The following is a 24,261-nucleotide window of genomic DNA, read 5'->3' as shown; positions in this document are numbered from 1 at the left end:
GAACATTCTCCAGGATAGATCATATCTTCGGTCACAAATCAAGCCTTGGCAAATTTAAGGAAATTGAAATCGTATCAAGTATCTTTACCGACCACAACGCTATGAGACTAGAGATCAATTACAGGAAAAAAAAACTGTAAAAACTGCAAACACATGGAGCTTAAACAATACACTACTAAATAACCAAGAGATCACTGAAGAAATCAAAGAGGAAATTTTAAAAACCTAGAAACAAATGACAATGAAAACACGACAGCCCAAAACCTATGGGATGTAGCAAAAGCAGTTCTAAGAGGGAAGTTAATAGCAATACAATCCTACCTCAAAAAACAAGAAAAATCTCAAATAAACAACTTAACCTTACACCTAAAGCAATTAGAGAAAGAAGAACAGAAAAAAACCCAAAGTTAGCAGAAGGAAAGAAATCATAAAGATCAGATCAGAAATAAATGAAAAAGAAAAGAAGGAAACAATAGCAAATATCAATAAAACTAAAAGATGGTTCTTTGAGAAGATAAACAAAATTGATAAACCATTAGCAAGACTCATCAAGAAAAAAAGAGAGAAGACTCAAATCAACAGAATTAGAAATGAAAAACAAGAAATAACAACTGACACTGCAGAAACACAAAGGATCATGAGAGATTACTACAAGCAGCTATATGCCAATAAAATGGACAACCTGGAAGAAATGGACAGATTCTTAGAAAAACACAACCTTCCAAGACTAAACCAGGAAGAAATAGAAAATATAAACAGACCAATCACAAGCACTGAAATTGAGACTGTGATTAAAAATCTTCCAACAAACAAAAGCCCAGGATCAGATGGCTTCACAGGCGAATTCTATCAAATATTTAGAGAAGCGCCAACACCTATCCTTCTCAAACTCTTCCAAAACATAGCAGAGGGAAGAACACTCCCAAACTCATTCTACGAGGCCACCATCACCCTGATACCAAAACCAGACTAAGATGTCACAAAAAAAGAAAAATACAGGCCCACATCACTGATGAACATAGATGCAAAAATCCTCAACAAAATACTAGCAAACAGAATCCAACAGCACATTAAAAGGATTATATACCGTGATCAGGTGGGGTTTATACCAGGAATGCAAGGATTCTTCAACATACGCAAATCAATCAACGTGATACACCATATTAACAAACTGAAGGATAAAAACTATATGATCATCTCAATAGATGCAGAAAAAGCTTTCAACATAATTCAACACCCATTTATGATAAAAACCCTCCAGAAAGTAGGCATAGAGGGAACTTACCTCAAAATAATAAAGGCCATATATAACAAACCCACAGCCAACATCGCTCTCAATGGTGAAAAACTGAAACCATTTCCACTAAGATCAGGAAAGAGACAAGGTTGCCCACTCTAACCACTGTTATTCAACATAATTTTGGAAGTTTTAGCCACAGCAATCAGAGAAGAAAAAGAAACAAAAGGAATCCAAATCGGAAAAGAAGAAGTAAAACTGTCACAGTTTGCAGATGGCATGATACTATACATAGAGAATCCTAAAGATGCTACGAGAAAACTACTAGAGCTAATCAATGAATTTGGTAAAGTAGCAGGATACAAAATTAATGCACAGAAATCTCTTGCATTCCTATACACTAACGATGAAAAATCTGAAACAGAAATTAAGGAAACACTCCCATTTACCACTGCAACAAAAAGAATAAAATACCTAGGAATAAACCTACCTAAGGAGACAAAAGACCTGAATGCAGAAAACTATAAGACACTGATGAAAGAAATTAAAGATAATACAAATAGATGGAGAGATATACCATGTTCTTGGATTTGAAGAATCAACATTGTGGAAATGACTACACTACCCAAAGCAACCTACAGATTCAATGCAATCCCTATCAAACTACCCATGGCATTTTTCACAAAACTAGAACAAAAAATTTCACAATTTGTCTGGAAACACAAAAGACCCCGAATAGCCAAAGCAACCCTGAGAAAGAAAAACGGAGCTGGAGGAATCAGGCTCCCGGACTTCAGGCTACACTACAAAGCTACAGTAATCAAGACAGTATAGTACTGGCACAAAAACAGAAATATAGATCAATGGAACAGGACAGAAAGCCCAGAGGTAAACCCACACACATATGGTCACCTTATCTTTCATAAAGGAGGCAAGGATATACAATGGAGAAAAGACAAGCTCTTCAATAAGTGGTGCTGGGAAAACTGGACAGCTACATGTAAAAGAATGAAATTAGAACACTCCCTAACACCATACACAAAAATTAACTCAAAATGGATTGAAAACCTAAATGTAAGCCCAGTCACTATAGAACTCTTAGAGAAAAACACAGGCAGAACACTACGACATAAATCACAGCAAGATCCTTTTTGACACACCTCCTAGAGAAATGGAAATAAAAACAAAAATAAACAAATGGGACCTAATGAAACTTAAAAGCTTTGGCACAGCAAAGGAAACCATAAACAAGACGAAAAGACAACCCTCAGAATGGGAGAAAATATTTGCAAATGAAGCAACTGACAAAGGATTAATCTCCAAAACATACAAGCAGCTCATGCAGCTCAATATCAAAAAAACAAACAACCCAAACCAAAAATGGGCAGAAGACCTCAATAGACATTTCTCCAAAGAAGATATACAGATTGCCAACAAACACATGAAAGGATGCTCTACATCACTAATCATTAGAGAAATGCAAATTAAAACTAAAATGAGGTATCACCCCACAGCAGTTAGAATGACCATCGTCAAAAAATCTACAAACAATAAATGCTGGAGAGGGTGTGGAGAAAAGGGAACCCTCTTGCACTGTTGGTGGGAATGTAAATTGATACAGCCACTATGGAGAACAGTATGGAGGTTCCTTAAAAAACTAAAAACAGAACTACCATACGACCCAGCAATCCTACTACTGGGTATATACCCTGAGAAAACCATAATTCAAAAAGTCATGTACCACAATGTTCACTGCAGCACTATTTACAATAGCCAGGACATGGAAGTAACCTAAGTGTCCATCGACAGATGAATGGATAAAGAACATGCAGCACATATATACAATGGAATATTACTCAGCCATAAAAAGAAACGAAATTGAGTTATTTGTAGTGAGGTGGATGGACCTAGAGTCTGTCATACAGAGTGAGGTAAATCAGAAACCTAAAAACAAATACCATATACTAATACATATATATGGAATCTAAAAAGAAAAAATGGTTCTGTAGAACCTAGGGGCAGGACAGGAATAAAGACGCAGACGTAGATAATGGACTTGAGGACACAGGGAGGGGGAAGGGTAAGCTAGGACGAAGTGAGAGAGTGGCATTGACATATATACACTACCAAATGTAAAACAGATAGCTAGTGGGAAGCAGATGCATAGCACAGGGAGATCAGCTCTGTGCTTTGTGACCACCTAGAAGGGTGGGATAGGGAGGGTGGGAGGGAGACGCAAGAGGGAGGGGATATGGGGATATATGTATGCATATAGCTGATTCAGCAGAAACTAACACAACTTTGTTATACGGCAGAAACTAACACAACATTGTAAAGCAATTATACTCCAATAAAGATGTTAAAATAAAATAAAAAATAAATAAAAAATGAAATGCATTTTCCTCCCATGGATCACAATACAGGTCTCCAGCAGAACAGTGCCGTGTGAAAATCCTAAAATTTTGCACTTCCAAGTTTCAAAAACCACTTTTATAACTTGGATAAACTATAATCATAAAGTTTACTGGTTCACTCCCTAATAACCCAGTACCACAAAGTAAAACACAGCTTTCAATTAAGGTGAGTTCTGTATTTGTCCTGGGTTTATTTTTGAAGAAAAATGACTCTTATTTAAAATAAATGACCAGAATCTTTTATATATACCAAGAACCCAGTAACAGCAAGTCTTTTTTTGACACCACTTGGAAATCACAAATGAGACATTAAATTACTATTTAATTCTGCTAATGAAAAATATTTTTGCCATGTTTTTACCATGTTACATTTTCTCAGTATCAGACAAATGCTTCTCTGAGATATTTTTCCCATTACCAACGGTGTAAATTATTTCATATTTTTCAATTGGATTTAGTCCTCCTGAACTGGGAAATATAGTTACCTAGATTCTCCAATTTCCTATGCTATCTAAAATGCTGAATTTCAATAACTGATTTTCTAATGAATAGTATATTTCAGTTCTCAAATTTAAATGAATCCCCAATTACTTCATAAGCAATTCCAAAAGGCAGTTCAAGTCAGTAACATGGGGAAAAAATTAAGCAGACATTTCGAATCCTCTCCATTTAAAAACACAAATACTTAAAATAGAAATAGCTCTCTAAGCTCTTAAAAAAAAACCGAAAACTTTCTAAGCTCTTTATTCAACCAGTTACACAGTTAAATGATCGCTCCCTTTAGAAGAGGGTGTATCACACTTACTGTAGTTAAGGGATTTGGAGTCGGTATGGGAAGCAAGCCTGCACCAGGCATCAGACTTGTCATGGTTGGAGCAGGAGCCAACAGAGAGAGAGCTTTGGCTTCCTCTGGGATTTTACCTGCAGAGGCAAGTTCCAAACATTACAGAAAGCAGAAACACCACACAAACTTTACACTATGATTTTACAATTACCCTTGCACTTAAAAAATAATAATAATAAATGAATCTATCTATCAGATCCGTATAAAGAAATAAATAAGAACTTAAGTCTTTCCTTTTACCCTGCTCTACTAGGAAAAATAAAAGTGAGCAAAACTTCAAAGACTAACAATCTCATTAATGGAATATTATTTTAAAAATTGAATAATGTAGACAATTATTTAACACTTTGAGCTATGGGTCACCTGTACTGGAAACTTAATGTTCATGAACCAAACGATATCAAGCATGGACGCTTTCCCAGGACGGTGTTTTCGCGGTGATCGAAAGTTGTGTTACACATGACAACCGTTCGTGTTGGCTGCATCACTAATAGCACACAGAACATCAGATACAGAAAAGAAGAACATTTTTTAAAGTTTAATCCCCAGAAATGGCAAATAACCAAATTAGTCAAAAAAAAGAAAAAGAAAAAAACAAATATGTGCGAATTGAAATCTGTTCCTGAGTGTCCCTATCCTGTTAATTGAAACTACCTACTTGTGATGCAAACAATTTTGATAACCTTCCAAAAGATCCCATTTAATTTCAAGCAGACAGAAAAAAACAAAAGCCTACCACATGTAATCAGCTTCAATTGGAAAGGAAGCCTACACCCATTCAGTTAATAAGGCATCTCACCAACAATGTCAGAGATGACTAAAAGAATCCAGTTCCAAAGAATATGCCTTGGGAAACTGCTAACATTTTAAAAAATGACTAACAAAAAAAAGTTCCCTAGTCTCAGGAAACTTCTTAAATTACTGACTTTTAGAACCAATTTATGTATACTTATCTGAAGAGGGGTGGTTAATGCCTAAATGTCTTGCTTATACGCGTCTTAAGTGCCTAATAATAACAACAACAATAACATTAAAATAATCCTAGACACTAAGAAAAAGAAATCCCTACGACTAAAAAACTGAAAATTTACTCTGAATTAAGTCTATCAATTTGCCACATTTAATTACTGAGTTCTAATCAATTAAGTTTGATAAGGACTGCGACTTTCACACATTTTTTCTGGTCCTTTCTCTCAACCTTCCCAAAAAGAAAATTTCTAAAAAGTTGACTATGTATAGCAATTTCAGAACTACTCATAATTATGTGGTATCTGGCTACACGTTTCCATTATGAATTCTTCAAAAGTAATTTAAAGTACAAAGTCACGCCAAATTGAAAATAGCATATGGAGTAAATTTTCAAAAAGGCACCATGCGGGGTTTCAGTGGTAAAAATTCTACTTAACACAACCACATGTGTAGGGATAAATCTCTAAAAAAATTATCTGAATATATTTCTAAACATGGATGGAATTCAAGACGAATTTTAAAGCTTGCTTTAAGCAGTGGTTACACCTTATTTATAGAAATACAAAAATTACATTTTATTAGCTTTAGCAAATGCCTACTTATTTCTAAGCTTGCAACATCTAAGTCTATATTACCTTAATTTACTAATTTCAAAAACAAAGTCATTTTATTATTTCAGTAAATTCTGCATAAGTACAGATTTTAACATGCATAAAGATTAAAAGGCGGGAAGGCCTTACTGAAGACATCAAATAACAATAATTTATTTTGTATTTATTAGTTATTAGCATTAAGACATTTATCTGTATACTCACATATACTATTTACATCACTATCAGACCTGCTTTATCTGTTAAAAATAAGTATTTTTTTTTAGTATTTGTAAAACCTGTACACATCTTGATAAGTCAACTGAGGTCCTAAGGTACAAACCCTATGCTTCACTACCCTAATTTATGCACCTAAAAAACAAATAAAGAGTTCCAATCTAGTAATGTCCCCAATTTAATATTACCTGTCCATTAAATAAGCAAAACTATCCACATGAAAGACCACACAAACAAAATGGGTATTCAATACAGGCCAAAAGTTGATTACTTAACATAATAAAGTCATTCAATGTTGGCTTAAAAATAGTATCAGGAGGTTGTCTGCCTCTCACTGTCTCTCACAGTATAATAAAATATTATAAGTATTAAGTCTAACTAAAAGCACAATATTTTTTACTTATTCTAATTACCATTAAAGATACTTTAAGAAAAAAGTTCCATTGCTTAATTTCCAAGATAGAATTCTACCAAATATACCCTCCAAATACTATCAGAGTATATAAAAGTATAAAACAAATAAGCATTTAGCATTTTTCCCAAACTGTACTCATCAAAGACAACTGAGAGAAAAAACAATGTCTCTCACTCATCCTAATCTCAGAATCCATTTAGAAACTAGTAATCTCTGAACATTTTCCAACAAAAAAATGCAAGCAAAAAAATACACACACAAGTGTTAAGTATTCAACAGTTTCTCAAATATCCATTCCCCACGTAGGCAATTAAAAGTGTTTCCAAATCAAAGAAATGCTATTTTCTATAATAAATATCATAAAAGTGAAAAATCTCCTCTTGTCCTCTACCCCCAGAATGTTATAAGAAATTTACTTATTTTCCTTGATGATTTTGTATGCCTAAAATTCTAAGGGAGGAGGACGAAAATTAGAAGCTATCAGTTGGTCTTCATGAGAGATGCAGACTTGGGAGAAAACTGCAAAAATGTTACACTGAGATCAAAACGTGCTCCTAAGAATCTCATCAGTGTTTTAGTGTTTTGGGAACAAAATGTACCTGATCAGTTTATAAACACCAATTAAGACTAGCATTGAGCTCCACAAAACCATATCCTAATTTATTGTGAAAATTTATTTTATGTTAAGGATGAGCTCTACTAATCATCTCCCAATATAATTTGCAATGCAATGTTATGAACCCTTAATGGAATACCATTTACAAAGAACTGGAAAACCAGCTCACAAGTTAAAGTGAAAGAGATTTAACAAAACAAAAACAAAAACAAAAACAAAAAAAAGGGACAAAATAAAGAAAAAGAAATGAAATTAAAGTAAAACAATAAAAAACAGAGACAGGGCGTCCATCTTCTGCGGTTCAGACTCCGATCTCATTTCCCCAATGAAGGTTTCACTTGACGGCAGGTTTAGTGGCATGGCAAACAATGCCTAACTCAGGCAAGTGTAACAGGTCTGCCTTGGCCAGTCTAGTCATCTAATAATGCACAAATATCACATAGAGAAAACATACAAAACCAAATTAATAGTCAAAATCCATCTACCAGAAAATGTGGACATAAACTTATGACTGATGATTAGGCTGACACCCTTATTATGTTTGACCTTATCTTTTTCTAAGGGTTAACATTTATAAAAAGAAATCTGAGATGCACGCAACAACAAAAAGAGGTCATATTTGGACGAGTATAATGAAAGTATATTTTATTTTGAAGTGACATGTTTCATTAACAATAGCTAATGCTTAATATGTAAGAAACTATTACACATCAAACATTACTTAAACGGCTTAGGATCTCACAGTACTACTGTCTGCATTAAAAAAAAAACAGCAAATTGAAAGAAACTGAAAAAAACTTCTTACAATATTTTTCTATGGTTTTCTCACTTCTTTCATAATGCTGTTTCTATAACATCCAGGAAAGAATACAATCAGTGAAGTAAACAGAAGACTGCTTACAGCACAGCACCACAGCACATCTCCTCTTACAGAACTTACTCCACTGGAATTCTTTCCTTTGATTTATTTCAAATTCACTTTGCTATCTTTTTTAACACAATAATATATTATTACTTTGCTTGCAGTGCATAATCAGATCTTTTAACAGCTCACTGTGACATTCTTCAGGTTCTATAAATTCATTTCTGTTGTATTTAGTTTAATGAAAAATGTGTATCTGAATGTTTTTCCAATACAAATTATTTTATAGGTTAGTGTTCTAAAATACTTACAACTAAACTGGAATAAAAATATGCTTGAATTTTCATGTTCAAAAATAGTGAAATTTTGTCTCAGTTTGTTAATACTAAAAATATTCAAAAGCCATTATAATAAATGTGCATTTATTTATTTCTATCAAGTAAAACAAACAAACAAAAAGGAACCTCTACATGCCCATAATCTTGAACATTTATGACAAACCATGGTCACTTCTCAATATATGAAAAATTTTATGGGAATATAGCAAGGTTCCAACAGAGCCACACTAATAAAATTTTTCCTTCCAGTTCAAAAATAAGCTAAAATCACACAAGATACTGTGCTGCTGGTGGCATAATTTTTTGATACAATTAAACACTCCCATTTAGTAAACCTTCTACCTGATTTATTTTTTCCCATGCAGTTTACTTGGTATGAGATTGGTATGAACTTGGTATACAGAACTAAATCATTACCAGCTCTTTTCTCACCTTGTTCTCCAATTCTGGGGTCACTGTCCCCTTACAGGTTAGTAGATAAAGATAGATTTAGCAAATAATTAACTTTAATTCATTTTTTATTTATTCTACTATATTCATTATTATTTATTTTATTCTCCCTACCCCACTCTAACCCCCAGACATGGGAAAAATACTTTCAAATTTATCTGAAAAAATCCAGAATGTCCTATTCTGGGACATCAAAAATAACAGAGTAATACTCACTGTATCTGACTAATGTTTTTGACATCCCAGAACAGGCATCCTGAAATATGCATAAAATCTTGAAAGTGTAGCAAACTATTATACAGTATTTTAATGTGAGCCTGGTTTCTAAAAAAAGTTTTAAAACATGACATATGAAAGCTCCTTAAACTGTTTCAGGTAAAATTTTTATGTTGTAAAACAGTTACCACCAGCCACCAGTGAAAATATATTTTAAAGACATTTAAATTATAATAACCCAATTCTAAAATTCATGTACACATGTCATAGTCAGTGCTCTGAATAAAAGTTAATTACACACCAGAACTGTCAAATTCAGCACAGCCTAGTATAATGAATGTGAATGGCTCTGCAAATAGAAGTTACTAAAAAAATAGGCATTAATAATAATTAGCTCTTAAAGCAGGTTATGTCATAAAATTTAACACATTACTATAAGGCCTTTGGCCTTGTTTCCACCTTCAACAACTATTTCCTCGATGGAGGCTTTGGAAAATTGCTTTCCATGATTTTTCTTCAATTAATCACCACCACCACCACCCCTCCCTCCCCCACAAAAAAACCCCAGTAAAATTAAAAAGTAAATTCTAGTTGCACAGCAAATTACACTGAATGTAAAATAATGGTCTCAGTAACAATTAAGGTAAATTACCTTAAGAAGATGTTTTAAAGCTTAAATTATGAATATTCTTCTAAAACATAATTACTACCTAACCCCCATTTTGCGAAATACGTACACTGTTTTTATTTATGTAATATCATTAATAGGTATACACAGGGGCAAATGCTTACTTATTTACACATTTTAAATAATGTCCTCTACCAATTTAATATTTTCCTTTCAAAAAGCTTTCTTTACAATTTGCAAACTGAACACAGAAAGTCAAAGCAAACCAAAGAAGCCAAGTAATTTATAAATTTTTAAATGTTTAGCTATAAAATCTCAAACATACATAAGTAATAAATTAACCATTTTAATATATTTTATTATTACGTAAAATCCTTTCCACCTCCAAACTTCATTCTTACACATACACACCATATCTACTTGCCAATTTCTAGGAAAGCCAGTGGTAGTAACAGACAGGACAGAGATTAAAATAACTGAAAAAAAACATGTGAGATACTAACCTTCTGCACAAGGAACAACTATCAGAGCTCTGTCAATAAAAACCGTGTTAGTTAGATGCTGGGCCACGCCAACACTTGATGGATCACGAAACTTAACATAACATACTTTGGAAGAAAAAGCAAGAGGTGCGTTGCTGCAAGATAAAAACAAAAACAATTGGACTAATTAACATTTGGTTGGTTTTGTCGTTTTCATTTAAAATTTCTTACTTAGATCTTTACATAATCTTACAATTAAGACAGGAATTTCTGTTGCTAAGGATCCTTAAGACATGAAATAGCAGAACTTAGTCTTTTAATGGTGATTTGCTGCAACGACTGAAGGCAAATCTAGGCAGGCCTATAGCCTTATTTGTTAAAAACCTGAAATTTAAATTAATGCCTTCTTAATCTGAGTGAAATGTGAAAATAGCTGACTTAACCCAAGGATGTTCAATCAGTGCATCATCATCAACAGGCAAAATCCCGTTTCATAAAAAAGCCCCAATCCTCAACACTTCAAATTTTCTAACTACTTCCAACCCTCCCTAATGTGATTCCTGGCATTTAAATCACTAAAAACTTCACAACAGTCTTAGAAACAATCAGATAACCTGGAATTAAAATTAAGGTCTTTTGCATATACTGGACTACTTCAAGCTAGGCAGCATTGTGATTTTCCAGACAAAAAATTTTACAAACAAAATTTTACATGTTTTATATGCAAAAGAGCAAAGACTCTTATAAATCCTACTAGATTTAATCTAGGCAGGACTATAGGAAAAAGAAGCCAGACACAGCACAAATGAAAGCAATTTTTCCACCATATGAATCCATCGTGTTAGATTCCAAAATACACTATCCTCATAAGGGATCATTTTGTCAACCTGCCCATAATTATGTTCAATTAAAGTCTGTAATTGTCTTTAGCAAGTAAAAAAAGACACTAAATATACAGCTAATGTTTAACATAAATGTACAATCCTTTAAAATATTAAATTTTTCACACTAAAAAAAGATCATTTGAAAAATACTAAATATGCATTGTGCAGCAACAATAATTTACTTTAGTTTACAAAACAGGTCAAGGAAGTTCACCATAATCCTAGACCTAGTAAATGGCAAAGATGAGATTTAAAGTCTAATCATCTAATTCCAAATCTCATGTAACCTTAATTATTCAATTAATCAAGAATTTTAAAGCCACTTTAATGTACTATTTAATTTGTAATTCCATAAATATTCATTTTTTTAAATTAAAAAATTACATACAGCAACAAATCCAGCTTGCTAACGGCTAAATATACTTATGATATTAACCAGACACTAAGATAATAAAACATATTTGCATTTAGAACTTGAAACTATATATATTATTATTAACATAACTAGTCAGGCTAATTAAAGTAGCAAAAATAAAAGTAAAACTCTACCTCCTTCTCCCCCAACCCAACTCAATTCTTTCCTGCCTAAGGCCATCCGATTCAGGCTTCAAGCCAGCCCTCTCCAACAACGTCCCCCTACTCAACATGTAAGTCAAGCACTTGTACTTGCCATGAGGTAAACACATCTGCATCCAGACTTAACTCACCTATACATTACCAAGTCACCAATTTAGGCCTCTCCAGAGCTCTAGATTCCCAGATCCAGGTGCCTGCTGGCATACTGCACGTTGATCGTCACAGGACCTACCCCTTAACTTATTCTTAAATTCATTACCCTCCTTCTGCACCAATCCTGCCCTTTGTCCTAATTTCATACCTCAGTTAAAGATACTACCACATTATCTAAGTCAGAAATCTGGAAGTCGTTAATGTGACCATCATTAGTACCATTCACCAAGTATTTCCAAATCTCCTTCTGGCTACATAATAAAATTCTATTTCTTTTTTCCCTGAAGTTAGGTGTGGCCGTGCAATTTGCTTTGGCCAATTAAATATGGGCATAATTGACATGTGTTCCTATTCAGTAGCCTTAAGGGCCACTGCTTGGTTCTTTTTCTCTGCCACAGTGACCGGCAACACCAAAGAGATGGGTGGCTGATATATCAGCTTCATCCCAGAATGAGTGACTACAACGAGTAGAGTCCCCACCCCCACCACTTTAGTATAAGAAATAATCTTGTTTTTATCAAACTACTGAGATTTGTGGGTTGTTTCCATCCATGACCCTTCCTTCTTTTTCATCCTATTGGTCTTTAAATCCTATGAAGACTACCTCCCAAATATTTGTCACATGAATTCTTTCCACACTCTCAGTATCAATGCCTTCATCCAGGTCCATATCATTTCTCACCTGGATTACTACAATGGCTCCTAGCTAATCACACTGCCTCCAATCTCTACTCCTCCTTATTAACAATCTTCCACAAAAGCTGTTAGAGTAATCTTTCTAAACCCTGAATCTCTTCATGTCATGCAACTGCTTAAATTTCCTCAGAGACACCCTTCTCTTTTTGCTTCATCATTTAAAAAATCCAGGCATAAAAATACTTGTGGTTCCCAGAACACATCCTGAACCATCTGGGCCATCTTTGTATCTTTGTACATGTTGTTTCATTTGGCTATGATGTGCTCTCTTACTCCCTTTTTGAACAGTAATTCCACTTTTCTTCAAGGCTCAAGTTTCCAAGTCTTCTGGAAAGCCATTTTAAAATATCAAAGTGACTAGGTACCCCCTCCTGTATGTGCTACCAATACATCCTATATACTTTCAGCAGTTTCCTTACGTGAAAACCCTCAACAGATCTTGCAAGCTTTCAGACACAACTGATCAGCTACATGACACAAGGGCTTATTTCACTGGCTAACCTGAAACCTGTAATTTGGGTGGCCTGACCAAATGAACTTGAAAGTCACTTAGAGTAAGGGCTTGGGCCAGATGCCACATGAGTACAGAACAGGCCTGAAAAGAAATTGAGCAGATACACAGAAACAAACTGAGCTGACAATAAAGCCTGACAGGAAGAGGCAGACAGTCGCCTTGGATGCTGATACCCTTCTGGTTCCCAGTCCCAGTTCCCATGAGGCCTAGTCTTTATTCTTCTACTCAGGGAAATCTCTTCTTTTTAATAATGTCTCTTCTTGAGCTAGATTAGGTAACACTGTTTCTGTCCTTTGCAACCAAAAAAAAAAAAAAATCTATGATTACACCTAAAGCCCTAGCAATTTCAACAAGAATACTCTCTTTTAGCACTTGAAGAACCTGACAAGCCACCACTGAAACTGTATTTCCTAAATTGACAGATCCTTTTGTGAAAGGATGGAAACCTAAATCAACACTGTTGAAAACTACAAACATTTCCAAATATCCCTACTTGAAAACCACATCGTTTCAAATTTAAAACATCCACAGGAATAAGAAATGTGAGCCTGGTTAGTAAACCACACACTACTGAGATTTGAGAAGCCCAAAAACTGGTTAAAAGATTTTGATCTGTTCTGAACAGCATTATAGTAAGAGCATGGATCCTAGTGCTATAAGCAATTTTTTTCATCTTCATCTCCAATTACCTTCCTTAAAATAGAGAGTAAGAGCAACACAGTATTTACTTTATAAAAAATGTAAACATATGAGCTTTTCAGGAGAGGCAGTAACACTTTTATTTTGAATATTATAGGCTAAAATAATACAGTGGCAAGCCTAAATACAGATATCTCAGCAAACTAATGTGTATTTACAGATTTATAAATCAGTATATTACCAAATCTTATATTTAGATCTTCCTCTCTAGTATATCTAGGCTATTAAATAACATTTACTTTTTAAAAAATTAAATAGGATTATCATTTTCAAATTTAACTCTGACCTACACTTTAAAAGGGGTTACATATTCCATTTGGTCTAAATGTATGCCTCTAAAGAAAGTAACAGTACTCAAATATAGCAGATTTTACTTTGACCTCATTTGTTGAATCAAGTTTTGTTTTGTTTCTTTAAATATAAAACCTTCTACAATCACTTTTCAAACAAATCAGAATTTCTCACTGGTAGTTTAATGGAGAAATCACAGAACCAACTTTTTGAGCACCAGTTAAATTTCTTAGACCCTAACTGGTTATCTTATTTTTCATTAAACATGGTGATGGCACTGTACAATCTTTTAAAAAATCAATGTGGTAATACTGTCCAATACTTTATTATATTAATATACATCCCTTGAGGATCTATCAAAAAAGATATAATGCAAAACATGGACAAAGTATATAGCTTTATGTATGAAAATATTAACTGACACAGTGTATAACAGGGTTTCTCAGTAGGGCTCCAGTGATCGTCTGGATGCCACAATTCTCCTTTCTGTAAGACTTCCTTATGAATTATTGACACTTACCCACTAAATGCCAGAGGCCCTCCAATCACTGTGGACAATCAAAAATACACATTTTTCAAATACTTCTAGCTAAAATTCAATGACAGAATTTCAAACACACATACACACTTGAGACATCAGCCTTTAAACATTACAATAAATAAAACACAACAATATGAAAAATGCTTACCACAGGCTGAGTGAAAAAAGCTTACAGTAACAGTGTATAAATCCTTTGATTACACTATGTTAAAATAAATGCATGTAAAAAGGACTGGAGAGAGGTTTTGATAGGGTGGTAGGATCACTGGCGGTGTACCTTTTTCTCTATTTCTCCTGATGTGACTATATTGGTTATATTAATTTTAGCTAGTTGACAGCTTTTACCTTATTAGTACTTTTAAAGACCAGAGAAGTGAAGAAAACCAGCAAGCAAAAAAACAAAAAACAAAAAAAAACACAGGTGTTGATGTTAGAAATGATGTTAGAAATCAGGCCAGGATTACCCTAGGGGTATTATGCACTTGAGGGGGGAAAGGAGAACTCCTAGGGCACAGAGAATCCTATCCGGGTGCTGGATGTGTTCACTTTGTGAAAATTCAACAAGCTGTATACACTTATCCCTGCACTCTTCTGCACCTTATACCTCCATGAAAAGCTTACTGAAAAAACAACAAAGATTTCTTACCATTGTAAAAAGGTTTTCATGATGTATGAGATTCCCTTATTGAGTAAAAAGTTAAAACAGAAATTCTGCATATTTATCATCTGGCAGCACTAATAAGAATTTTTAATATTTACAGGGAATGTTTACACCAATTCTTAATGTTTAAAAAGAAACTGAATCATGGCCTCATGCCAAAAAAAATTAAGTTTAAAAACCTGAATTTTCATATTAGCAACCAAATTCTTAAAATGTTAATGAGAAACTATTCTCACATTCTATTAAAGAAGTATCGTTCCAAATTTAAAACAAATGAATTTCTACTCAGCTTCCAAAGATTTATCATAAAATACTGTTTCCACAACATTGCAAAATAGAATTATCTGTCTTCAATACAACTACTACTATTGCATTTTTATGCATTTCGGCCCAAATCTGCAAACACATCTTTAATATAAGGACCAGGTTATGACAACTTCATTACAGAGCAAGCAGAAAACATGCCATTAGAAAAGCATGTCAATACTTGTGAAAAACAGGAATAGGGACTGACTGCCTTTAAGAAAAACTGGTCAAGGATTTTGCCTGGCCTATATGTGTTATATTTATGTTACAATTTTGCAAAATATATTACAGTTTGTGACACAATAATTCTATATTAATGCACTGTTTAAGTAACGAGCTTTTTTATTCTCTGACTTTTAAACTCCAAGCAACTAACACTTGATTTCAAAAAACAGCCCATTACTAAATGTCAGATGATAACTGGCAGCATGTTACCACCCAAGTGCATTTTTCAACTATGTACGTGGTGTTATGCTGGCAATGAAGAATATTCTGTGATATATTTCTTCTGCCCATGAGACACCTTATTATCACAACCTTGAAAGCAAGGTTAGTTTACAGTCATGTACAAAATATTTTACTATTTGATTCCAATTCTTTCAGAATACAACACTCCTCCAAACAGTTCTCAATTATTAAGAAATGTTCTGAGTGCTTAAATGAAGAGATAGCTGAAAGCACTTTCAAAAGTTATAAGATATTCAAAGCTATACATGAGATGGCTAGTCAGTAAAGATACATGTGCATGCCCTTATGAAGCATCTTTGACAAAACTGTATTACCAAATCTATTCATGTAGAACCAATTTATATAAACCCAGATGAGTCATTCTACAACACAAACTACAAGACAAAATATTAATGTCATGAAAAACTTTTAAAAAGGTGACTGGGAAAAAAAATAAAAGGAGGGAGGGTGGAGGGGTGGCTGTCCTAGATTAGAGATAACCAAATGCATTGAGTGATCTGATTACATTCTAGATCAGAAAAAGACAATGGAAAAAAGGCATTATCAGAATAACTGAAGAAATTCAGATGTTATATTTTAATCAATGTTAAACTTCTTGGATATGTTAATAGTATTGTGGTAATGTAGGAGAATGTACTTCTTAAGAAATTCACATTTAAGTGTTGAGGAATGAATAGCCATGGTGTCTGCAACTACTTTTAAAAGCATGGGAGAGGGGAGGGTTGTAGGGGTGTCTGTGTGTGTAGGTGGGGAGAGGGAGACACAAAGACAGAAATCAACTGTGGCAAACTATAAATGCAGATGAAGGGAACATGGGAGTTATTCTTTAGCTTTTCTGTATACGTGAAATATTTCAAAACAAAAATGAGAAGAAAAACTTAAGTAAAATTTAAAACTCCAAACATCAACTTTTATCAATATCCGTGCAGTAGCAATGCAATATACTTACAGAGAGAAAACCGAAGAAAAATAGGTCTACATGCATCACTATGAAACAAACCAAAAAGTCAAATACAAATTTTTTAAAAAAGGAGAGAAATCTTGGGGAACTACTATCCCTTCCTTCAAATGATTTTGACAAAATGAACAAAATACTGAGAATTTTCATATTCTAAGCTCTAGCTTTAAAAAAGTTTATGCCTGTAAGAAAGTAAACAACCCTCAACCCCTTACAAATTTTGTGAGTAGATAGTACTGTACAAGGGAAATGTTACTTCAAAATACACTACTTGGGAAGTGTCTGAGAACTGTGAATGCGCCAGTCCAGATCTGGACTTTTAAAAGTATACAGCAGGAGTAATCCTGTACGCACTATTACTTTTTCTGAAAGGTTTAGGACGGTGTGACCTTCTAGGAGGAAATTTTAATCCGTTGCCAAAAGGGTGAACAGACATGATCTTTAACAACATGGATGGGCTCGGTTAGATGAACCAAGAAGATGCTAAATTTGTGAACACAGGCCTAGGGACAAATATAGGCCTAATTCCATCTGTCATCAGCTGCACACTTCCCTGTCAGCAACAACGGTCCGACACTGAGGCACTAAGAACTGGACAGTTTATCAAGCGCAGTCTCCGCGATTTGCCATTGCAAAAACGCTATCAGGAGCTTGCCATGAGGACTACCGCGGGCCCACCTGCGGCCATCTTAAGTTCGGGAAAAAAAAGAAGGGGAGGAAGGGCACTGAATTCGAGGACCCGGCGGCGACCATAGTCCGGCAAGCACGAAAAAGGCAACCTCTCTAACTCCTCTGTAACGGTTCTGTGCAGAGATTAACCCACCAAATACGACTAACAAGGAAAGCAGGAGCGTGGGGCCCGGGCCGCGGTGCCCTAATCAAACATGGGCACCAAGGTAAACCCGGCGGTCACGTGACTGACACCGCGCGCCCCCGTCCGCGCTCTCCCCCATGCCTCGGTTCCCGAGGTCTCTCTGGCGCCCGCACCCCTCCCCCAGCCGAGCTTGAGCACTTACTCCGGGGGGTAGAGCCGCAGCTCCTCGATTTCTCCTAGGAAGGAAAAAAGCGTCCGCATCTGCTCGCTGGTCACCGCCGACGACAGATTCGTCACCTGAATCACCGCCGTAGGGGTGAGGCCGAAGCCTAAGCCCAACCCGAAGCCGCCGCTGCTGTTCATCCCGACCCCGCTGCAGCTGCCTGCCTCCCCAACGTCTACGACGCGTCAGCGACGGAGCCGGGAAAGCGGAGAACGCGCGGCCGCGAGCGCGCTCCCGCTAGCGAATTCACGGCAGCGGGAAGGTCTAGCCGCCCATTTCACAACTCCCCTGCTCCCAGGGCTGCGCGCGCCAGCCGGAAGCGTCGCCCCGGCAACCCGGCGGATCTCGCGGGGCTTCGGCCTGGGGCTCCCGGGTACCTGAGGCTGTTTCTCTCGCTGCACTTCTCCCCGGCAAGGGTTTGATCGAGTGTTTTCCCGGCCTCCACTCGATCAGTTTCTTGTGCTCCTGTGAACATGGGAGACCCACCTCTTTCCAGTCTTTACACTAGATAGGCCTGGGGAACCAAGAGGCCTGGCCTGCTGGTGCGGAGCTGTGAAGAAGGAATGACTCTCCAGCATCGCAGATCAATACTTGACCGAACTATAACGTGTCATTATTATATACAGGCAGCTCCCTCGCCCCGACTATTTTAAAAAATTGGCCGGCGTCCTAATTGTGAAAAAATTTGGGAAATTTTACAAAACGTGTAAATTTTGACGGAATTAAGGAAGCAGTTAATATGAAGGCTTTGCGGTTGTCGTTTATAACATTTATTCGCTCACTACGCAGGTATTAATATTTGAGTGTTATGTACCAGACACTGTTAGACAAGAGCACGTAAAAGACAGTTACAGAAGGGCCACATAGACGTTGCAACCTAATGAGACAAGTAACAGTAGTATGGGAAACTAGGGCAGCTGTTCCCAAAATGCCATTCACAGAACCTGGAGGGTCCTCGAAGCCTTTTGAGTGATTCTGCAAGGTCAAAACCGTTTCCATAATACGAAGACTCTGTTGATCTTTTTCACTTTGTTGACAATTGCACTGATGGTGTAAAAGCAATAGTGAGTGACTGCTGGCACCTTAGCAGGAATCAAGGAAGTGGTGTCAAACTGCACTACTACTGGTATTTTGTATTCTTCACCTCCTGGCACTCATAGCATACAAAAATTATGATTTTTAAAATAAGCTAGTTTAACTTAAGAATGTCCTTGACAAAGGAGTAAAAATTATTAATTTTATTAAATCCTCACCCTAGCATACACCTCTTTTTAATATGTGTGAAGAAATGGTAAGTACTTCTGCTGCATGCCCAAGTAGGATGAACATCTCCAGAAAAAGCACTTGTGTCATTGTTCGAGTTTTCACACAAAAATCCAAAATTTTTAAAATTTGTATCCACCACCTTGAGCTTGACAGCTTTCCAGTATTTAGACTTTTCTGCTAAAAACACCAGTGATATTAACAAACGTATTTTTTCACATTATATATTGAAATAAGTGACCATTTGAAAATCTCTACAACTCAGTGAACCACTGTTTTCAAAGTAACCAATGCATGCTATTACAGAATCAAAAAGAGTCATCAAAGTGGATGGACCCATGGATTTTAATCTAGCAGAATACAAAAAGTTAATTGATATGGTTTCAGATTCAGTCCACATTGAAATTGCCCTCTAAGAAACTATCACATATCCAGTTTGGTATAGTATCAAACAAGAATATCTAGAATTATCTAGAAAGACTATGAAAATAGTTTCCCCTTTCTCAGCTCCTTATCTATGTGAGACCAGATTTTCTTCATATGTTTCAACAAAAATATATCACAACAGATTGAATGCACAGATAGGGAAATCCAGCTGTCCTCTATTAAGCCGGACATCAAAGAGCTTTGAAAAATGCAATGCAATATCACTCTTCTCAAAATTCTTTTTTGGGAAATATCACTTTATCATAAAAATGCATCATTTACCCCGCATAGCCATTGGGAACAGACTGAAAAAATGCATCATTTATATAAGTACATAACAGGTTTATAGTTATTTTTAAATGGGTTTTTTAAATCTTAAATTTCACAGATTTAATTTCTTTTTTTTTTTTTGATATATTTATTTATTGTGTTGAGTCTTTGTCGCTGCACATGGGCTTTCTCTAGTTGCAGCGAGCGGGGGCTACTCTTCCTTGCAGTGCAAGGGCTTCTCATTGCGGTGGCTTTCCTTGTTGCAGAGCACAGGCTCTAGGCACGCGGGCTTCGGTAGTTGTTGCACACAGGCTTAGCTGCTCCGCAGCATGTGGGATCTTCCTGGACCAGGGCTCAAACCTGTGTCCCCTGCATCAGCAGGGGGATTCTTAACCACTGCGCCACCAGGGAAGTCCCAGATTTAATTTCTAATATGATAAATATAGATAGATATCCCATAAATCTCTTAGGGTCCTTGATAATTTTTAAAAGTAAAGAGTAAAGGGGTCCTAAGACCAAAAGGTTTGAGAACTACTACCAGAGGGATAAGCGCAGGGAAAATTGGGAGCATATAGGAAGGCCACTTAAACTTAGTGCCAGTGGAAGTCTTCCCAGGAGAGATGTTGCTTGCACTGAATCTTGAACAAATAGGAATTAGCCAGACAAGGAGGGAGGGAGGAGCAGTGAAGGGCATTCCAGACTGAGCTTGAAGAATATACAAAAGCAGAAAGGTATGAGAGCCCAAGTGAGGTCCAGAATATTCAAAGTTTAGTATTGCTAGACCAAAGGCTGAGAATGACTAGAGATATACACGAAAGAATAAGCCTTGATGAAAGATGCTGTTTGTCATGCTAAGAGGTTACTTTATCACAAATTGTCGGGAGCTGTTGAAGATGTTTGAGCAGGAGAGTGACTATGTCAAGATTCCTAGAATGATTGTTGTCACTGCAACATGGAGATATATTGAAAAGGGTGGAAACTAGAGGCAAAGGGACTGGTTCGAAGGGTAAGTGGTGGTAGCAGTGGAAAGCAAGAAACAGTCCCAAATTTAGGGTCATTGAACCCATTTAAGAATAAAAGGAATAAAAACTATCCATTCAGAAAAATATATATGGACATACACTTGGTTTTAGATAGAATTATAAGTGTTTTTCGGTCTTCCTCAAGCCCAACCATAGATCCCAGGATTAACTACCACTTGTTTAGAACACTGGTCCTCAGACTCTCATGTGCATCAAAATCACCTGGAGGGCACATTAAAACAGATTGCTGGCTCCACCCCCAGATATTCTGATTCAGTAGATCTGGAGGAGGAGCCTGAAAATTTCAATTTCTAACAAGTTCCCAGGTGATGGTGCTGCTGGTAATCCAAGAGCTCCATTTTTTAAAAATAAATTTATTTATTTATTTATTTTTGGCTGCGTTGGGTCTTCGTTGCTGCGCGTGGGCTTTCTTTAGTAGCGGCGAGCAGGGGCTACTCTTCGTTGTGGCATGCAAGCTTCTCATTGCAGTGGCTTCTGTTGTTGCGGAACACAGGCTCTAGGCACACGGGCTTCAGTAGTTGTGGCGCACGGGCTTCAGTAGTTGTGGCGCACGGGCTTAGTTGCTCTGCGGCATGTGGGATCTTCCCTGACCAGGGCTCAAACCCGTGTCCCCTGCATTGGCAGGCGGATTCTTAACCACTGTACCACCAGGGAAGCCCCCAAGAACCCCAGTTTGAGCACCACTGGTTAAGAAGTTTGTAAAGCGGTACTTAGTAGATTTAGTAATCTACTGTTGACGGTAAAGCAGAGGGAGGAATTTGTTTCTGGCCTGAGGGACTGTGTAATAGTGCCATAGTTTAGGACCAAAAATAAGAACGAAGAGCAAATTTGTAAAGAAGGAGCAAAAAATATTGAAATCCATTGTGGACAAGTTCCTGAAATGAAATTTAAGGAAAATGTCCAGAACTAAGATAAAGTATGTGATTTAAGCTTCAAAATAGATACAGTTATGCCAGGTACATGTGTAGCGTGAGAAATGCATTGGGTGACATTAAAGGGACAAATACAACAAACAGCCAAAAATAAAAAAATAAATAAAACCAAGCCAGGAGGAAAATTAGGAGGGAGGATAGTCACAAAAGTTGAGGGAGGAAAAGTTTTAATGGGAAAAAATGAAGAGTAGGGAGGAAAGAATGATAAAAAGTGTCAAAGTCTGCAAAGATGACAAAATCAGGAATAAAATGTACCCATTGGTAGATATAATGTGACTACTGAGACAAAAGTGACATGAACCAGTTTAGAGAAGCAAAGGTCACAGCGTCATTGTCACTTCCACTGATTCCTCTATGAATCTCTCAGCCAAATTTCCCACCCCTTGGCATGTCCTAGCTCTGCCACTCTGACCAACTTCAGACTGCTCCACCCTGGCCCTCTGAGATTCATTTTAGAATTCCAGCCTCCATGCTAGTATGTTCTGTCTCCAATCTCTCTAATCATTTTCATGGCCCCAATTTGCAGATATTTCTTCATCACAAGGCCCCTTGATTTTGTCTGCCTACTGACCCAACATCTTCTAAATAAGACAAGCAGTAACAAAGTTGCAGTGCAGGAAAAAAGGTCTCCTCATAAGTAAAACAGGCCCATAAGAGCAAACCAGAAACCAAAAATAAGAATGATAAACTCTAGCAAGTAAATTAACAACAAAAAGAGAAAGATATACATTAAAATTTTATGCATGTTCAGTATTGGATTTAGAACCAAGAGGTGACTTTGGAGAGTACAGTGACAGGAAGAGAATGCTTGAGCTGGGAAGGGGCGCAGATGAGTGTGGACCGTACTTATAAGAATAGGTCTTGGTGCCTTTGTTCAGTCTTGTTTTGCTTTTCAAACAAGCGAGATCTGCAGCAAACCTACTCTATGGAATTTTAAAGGAAATTTGACAGTAGAGAATAATTTAGAAGTAATTTTAGGTAAGGAAGGATCTGTAAGTAGCCCTATCTTTGAAGGAGGAGTACAGATTGTAGTCCTAAGACAGCAAGAACACACTGGAAGGAAGGTTAATCAGTTGTTCTAGAAAGAATCAGAAAAGGAGTGAGAACTGTGCATGCATGAGTGCCCCTGTGTGTGTACAGGAAGTCCCCTATATGTGAACGAGTTCCATTCGGAGAGCACATTCATAAGCCCAATTTGTTCATAAGTCCAACAAAGTTAGCCTAGGTACTCAACTAACACAATCGGCTGTATAGTACTATACTGTAATAGGTTTATAATACTTTTCACACAAACAATACATACATAAAAAACAAACACGGGGCTTCCCTGGTGGCGCAGTGGTTGAGAATCTGCCTGCCAATGCAGGGGACACGGGTTCGAGCCCTAGTCTGGGAGGATCCCACATGCCGCGGAGCAACTAGGCCCGTGAGCCACAATTACTGAGCCTGCGCATCTGGAGCCTGTGCTCCGCAACAAGAGAGGCCGCGATAGTGAGAGGCCCGCGCACCGCGATGAAGAGTGGCCCCCACTTGCTGCAACTAGAGAAAGCCCTCGCACAGAAACGAAGACCCAACACAGCCATAAATAAATAAATAAATAAATAAATAAATAAATAAATAAATAAATAAATAAAATATATCATAAAAAAAATTTAAAAAAAAAACACAAAAAATAAAGAAAACATTTTTTTTTTTTTTTTAACTTTGGGTTTATTTATTTATTTATGGCTGTGTTGGGTCTTCGTTTCTGTGCGAGGGCTTTCTCTAGTTGTGGAGAGCGGGGGCCACTCTTCATCGCGGTGCGCGGGCCTCTCATTATGGCGGCCTCTCTTGTTGCGGAGCACAGGCTCCAGACGCGCAGGCTCAGTAATTGTGGCTCATGGGCCTAGTTGCTCCGCGGCATGTGGGATCTTCCCAGATCAGGGCTCGAACCCATGTCCCCTGCATTGGCAGGCAGATTCTCAACCACTGCGCCACCAGGGAAGCCCAAGAAAACATTTTTAATCTTACAGTACAGTACCTTGAAAAGTAGAGTAGTACAGTACAACAGCTGACATACAGGGGCTGGCACGCATGTTCGCATCTTTGAAAGTTTGCAACTTGAAGTTTCGTACGTAGGGGACTTACTGTATTGTGTGGGGTGTTTTGAAATAGGACTTTTCCAGAAATGAAGCAGAAACTTTTTTTTTTTTGGCCACTCGGCTTGCAGGATCCAAGTTCCCCAACCAGGGATAGAACCAGGGCC

At 36.8% G+C, this 24,261-nt stretch overlaps 1 protein-coding gene across 6 annotated transcripts in view; it reads right to left on the bottom strand.

Annotated features, from left to right (window-relative positions):
- The window catches only part of SREK1 (splicing regulatory glutamic acid and lysine rich protein 1), a 76,025-nt gene that overhangs the window by 34,062 nt on the left and 17,702 nt on the right, over positions 1 to 24,261 (bottom strand). For 2 of the 6 annotated variants that reach the window (XM_036845785.1, XM_036845786.1), the window contains exons 1-3: positions 18,062 to 18,380; positions 10,320 to 10,453; positions 4,457 to 4,572 (exon numbers count right to left, since the gene is read on the bottom strand). In XM_036845785.1, coding sequence (XP_036701680.1) covers positions 4,457 to 4,572; positions 10,320 to 10,453; positions 18,062 to 18,222 — 411 coding nt within the window. In that variant the 5' untranslated portion in view covers positions 18,223 to 18,380. Of the gene's footprint in view, positions 1 to 4,456; positions 4,573 to 4,858; positions 7,741 to 10,319; positions 10,454 to 14,631; positions 14,654 to 18,061; positions 18,387 to 24,261 lie in introns of those variants that run through there. The other 4 variants (XM_036845787.1, XM_036845784.1, XM_036845789.1 and 1 more) reach the window with 4 other exon arrangements.

This window comes from Balaenoptera musculus, chromosome 3 (assembly GCF_009873245.2).
Source record: "Balaenoptera musculus isolate JJ_BM4_2016_0621 chromosome 3, mBalMus1.pri.v3, whole genome shotgun sequence".
Classification (NCBI taxonomy): Eukaryota; Metazoa; Chordata; class Mammalia; order Artiodactyla; family Balaenopteridae; genus Balaenoptera; species Balaenoptera musculus.
The sequence above is the reverse complement of the archived record's forward strand: the minus strand, read 5'-3'. Positions and strand labels throughout refer to the sequence as shown.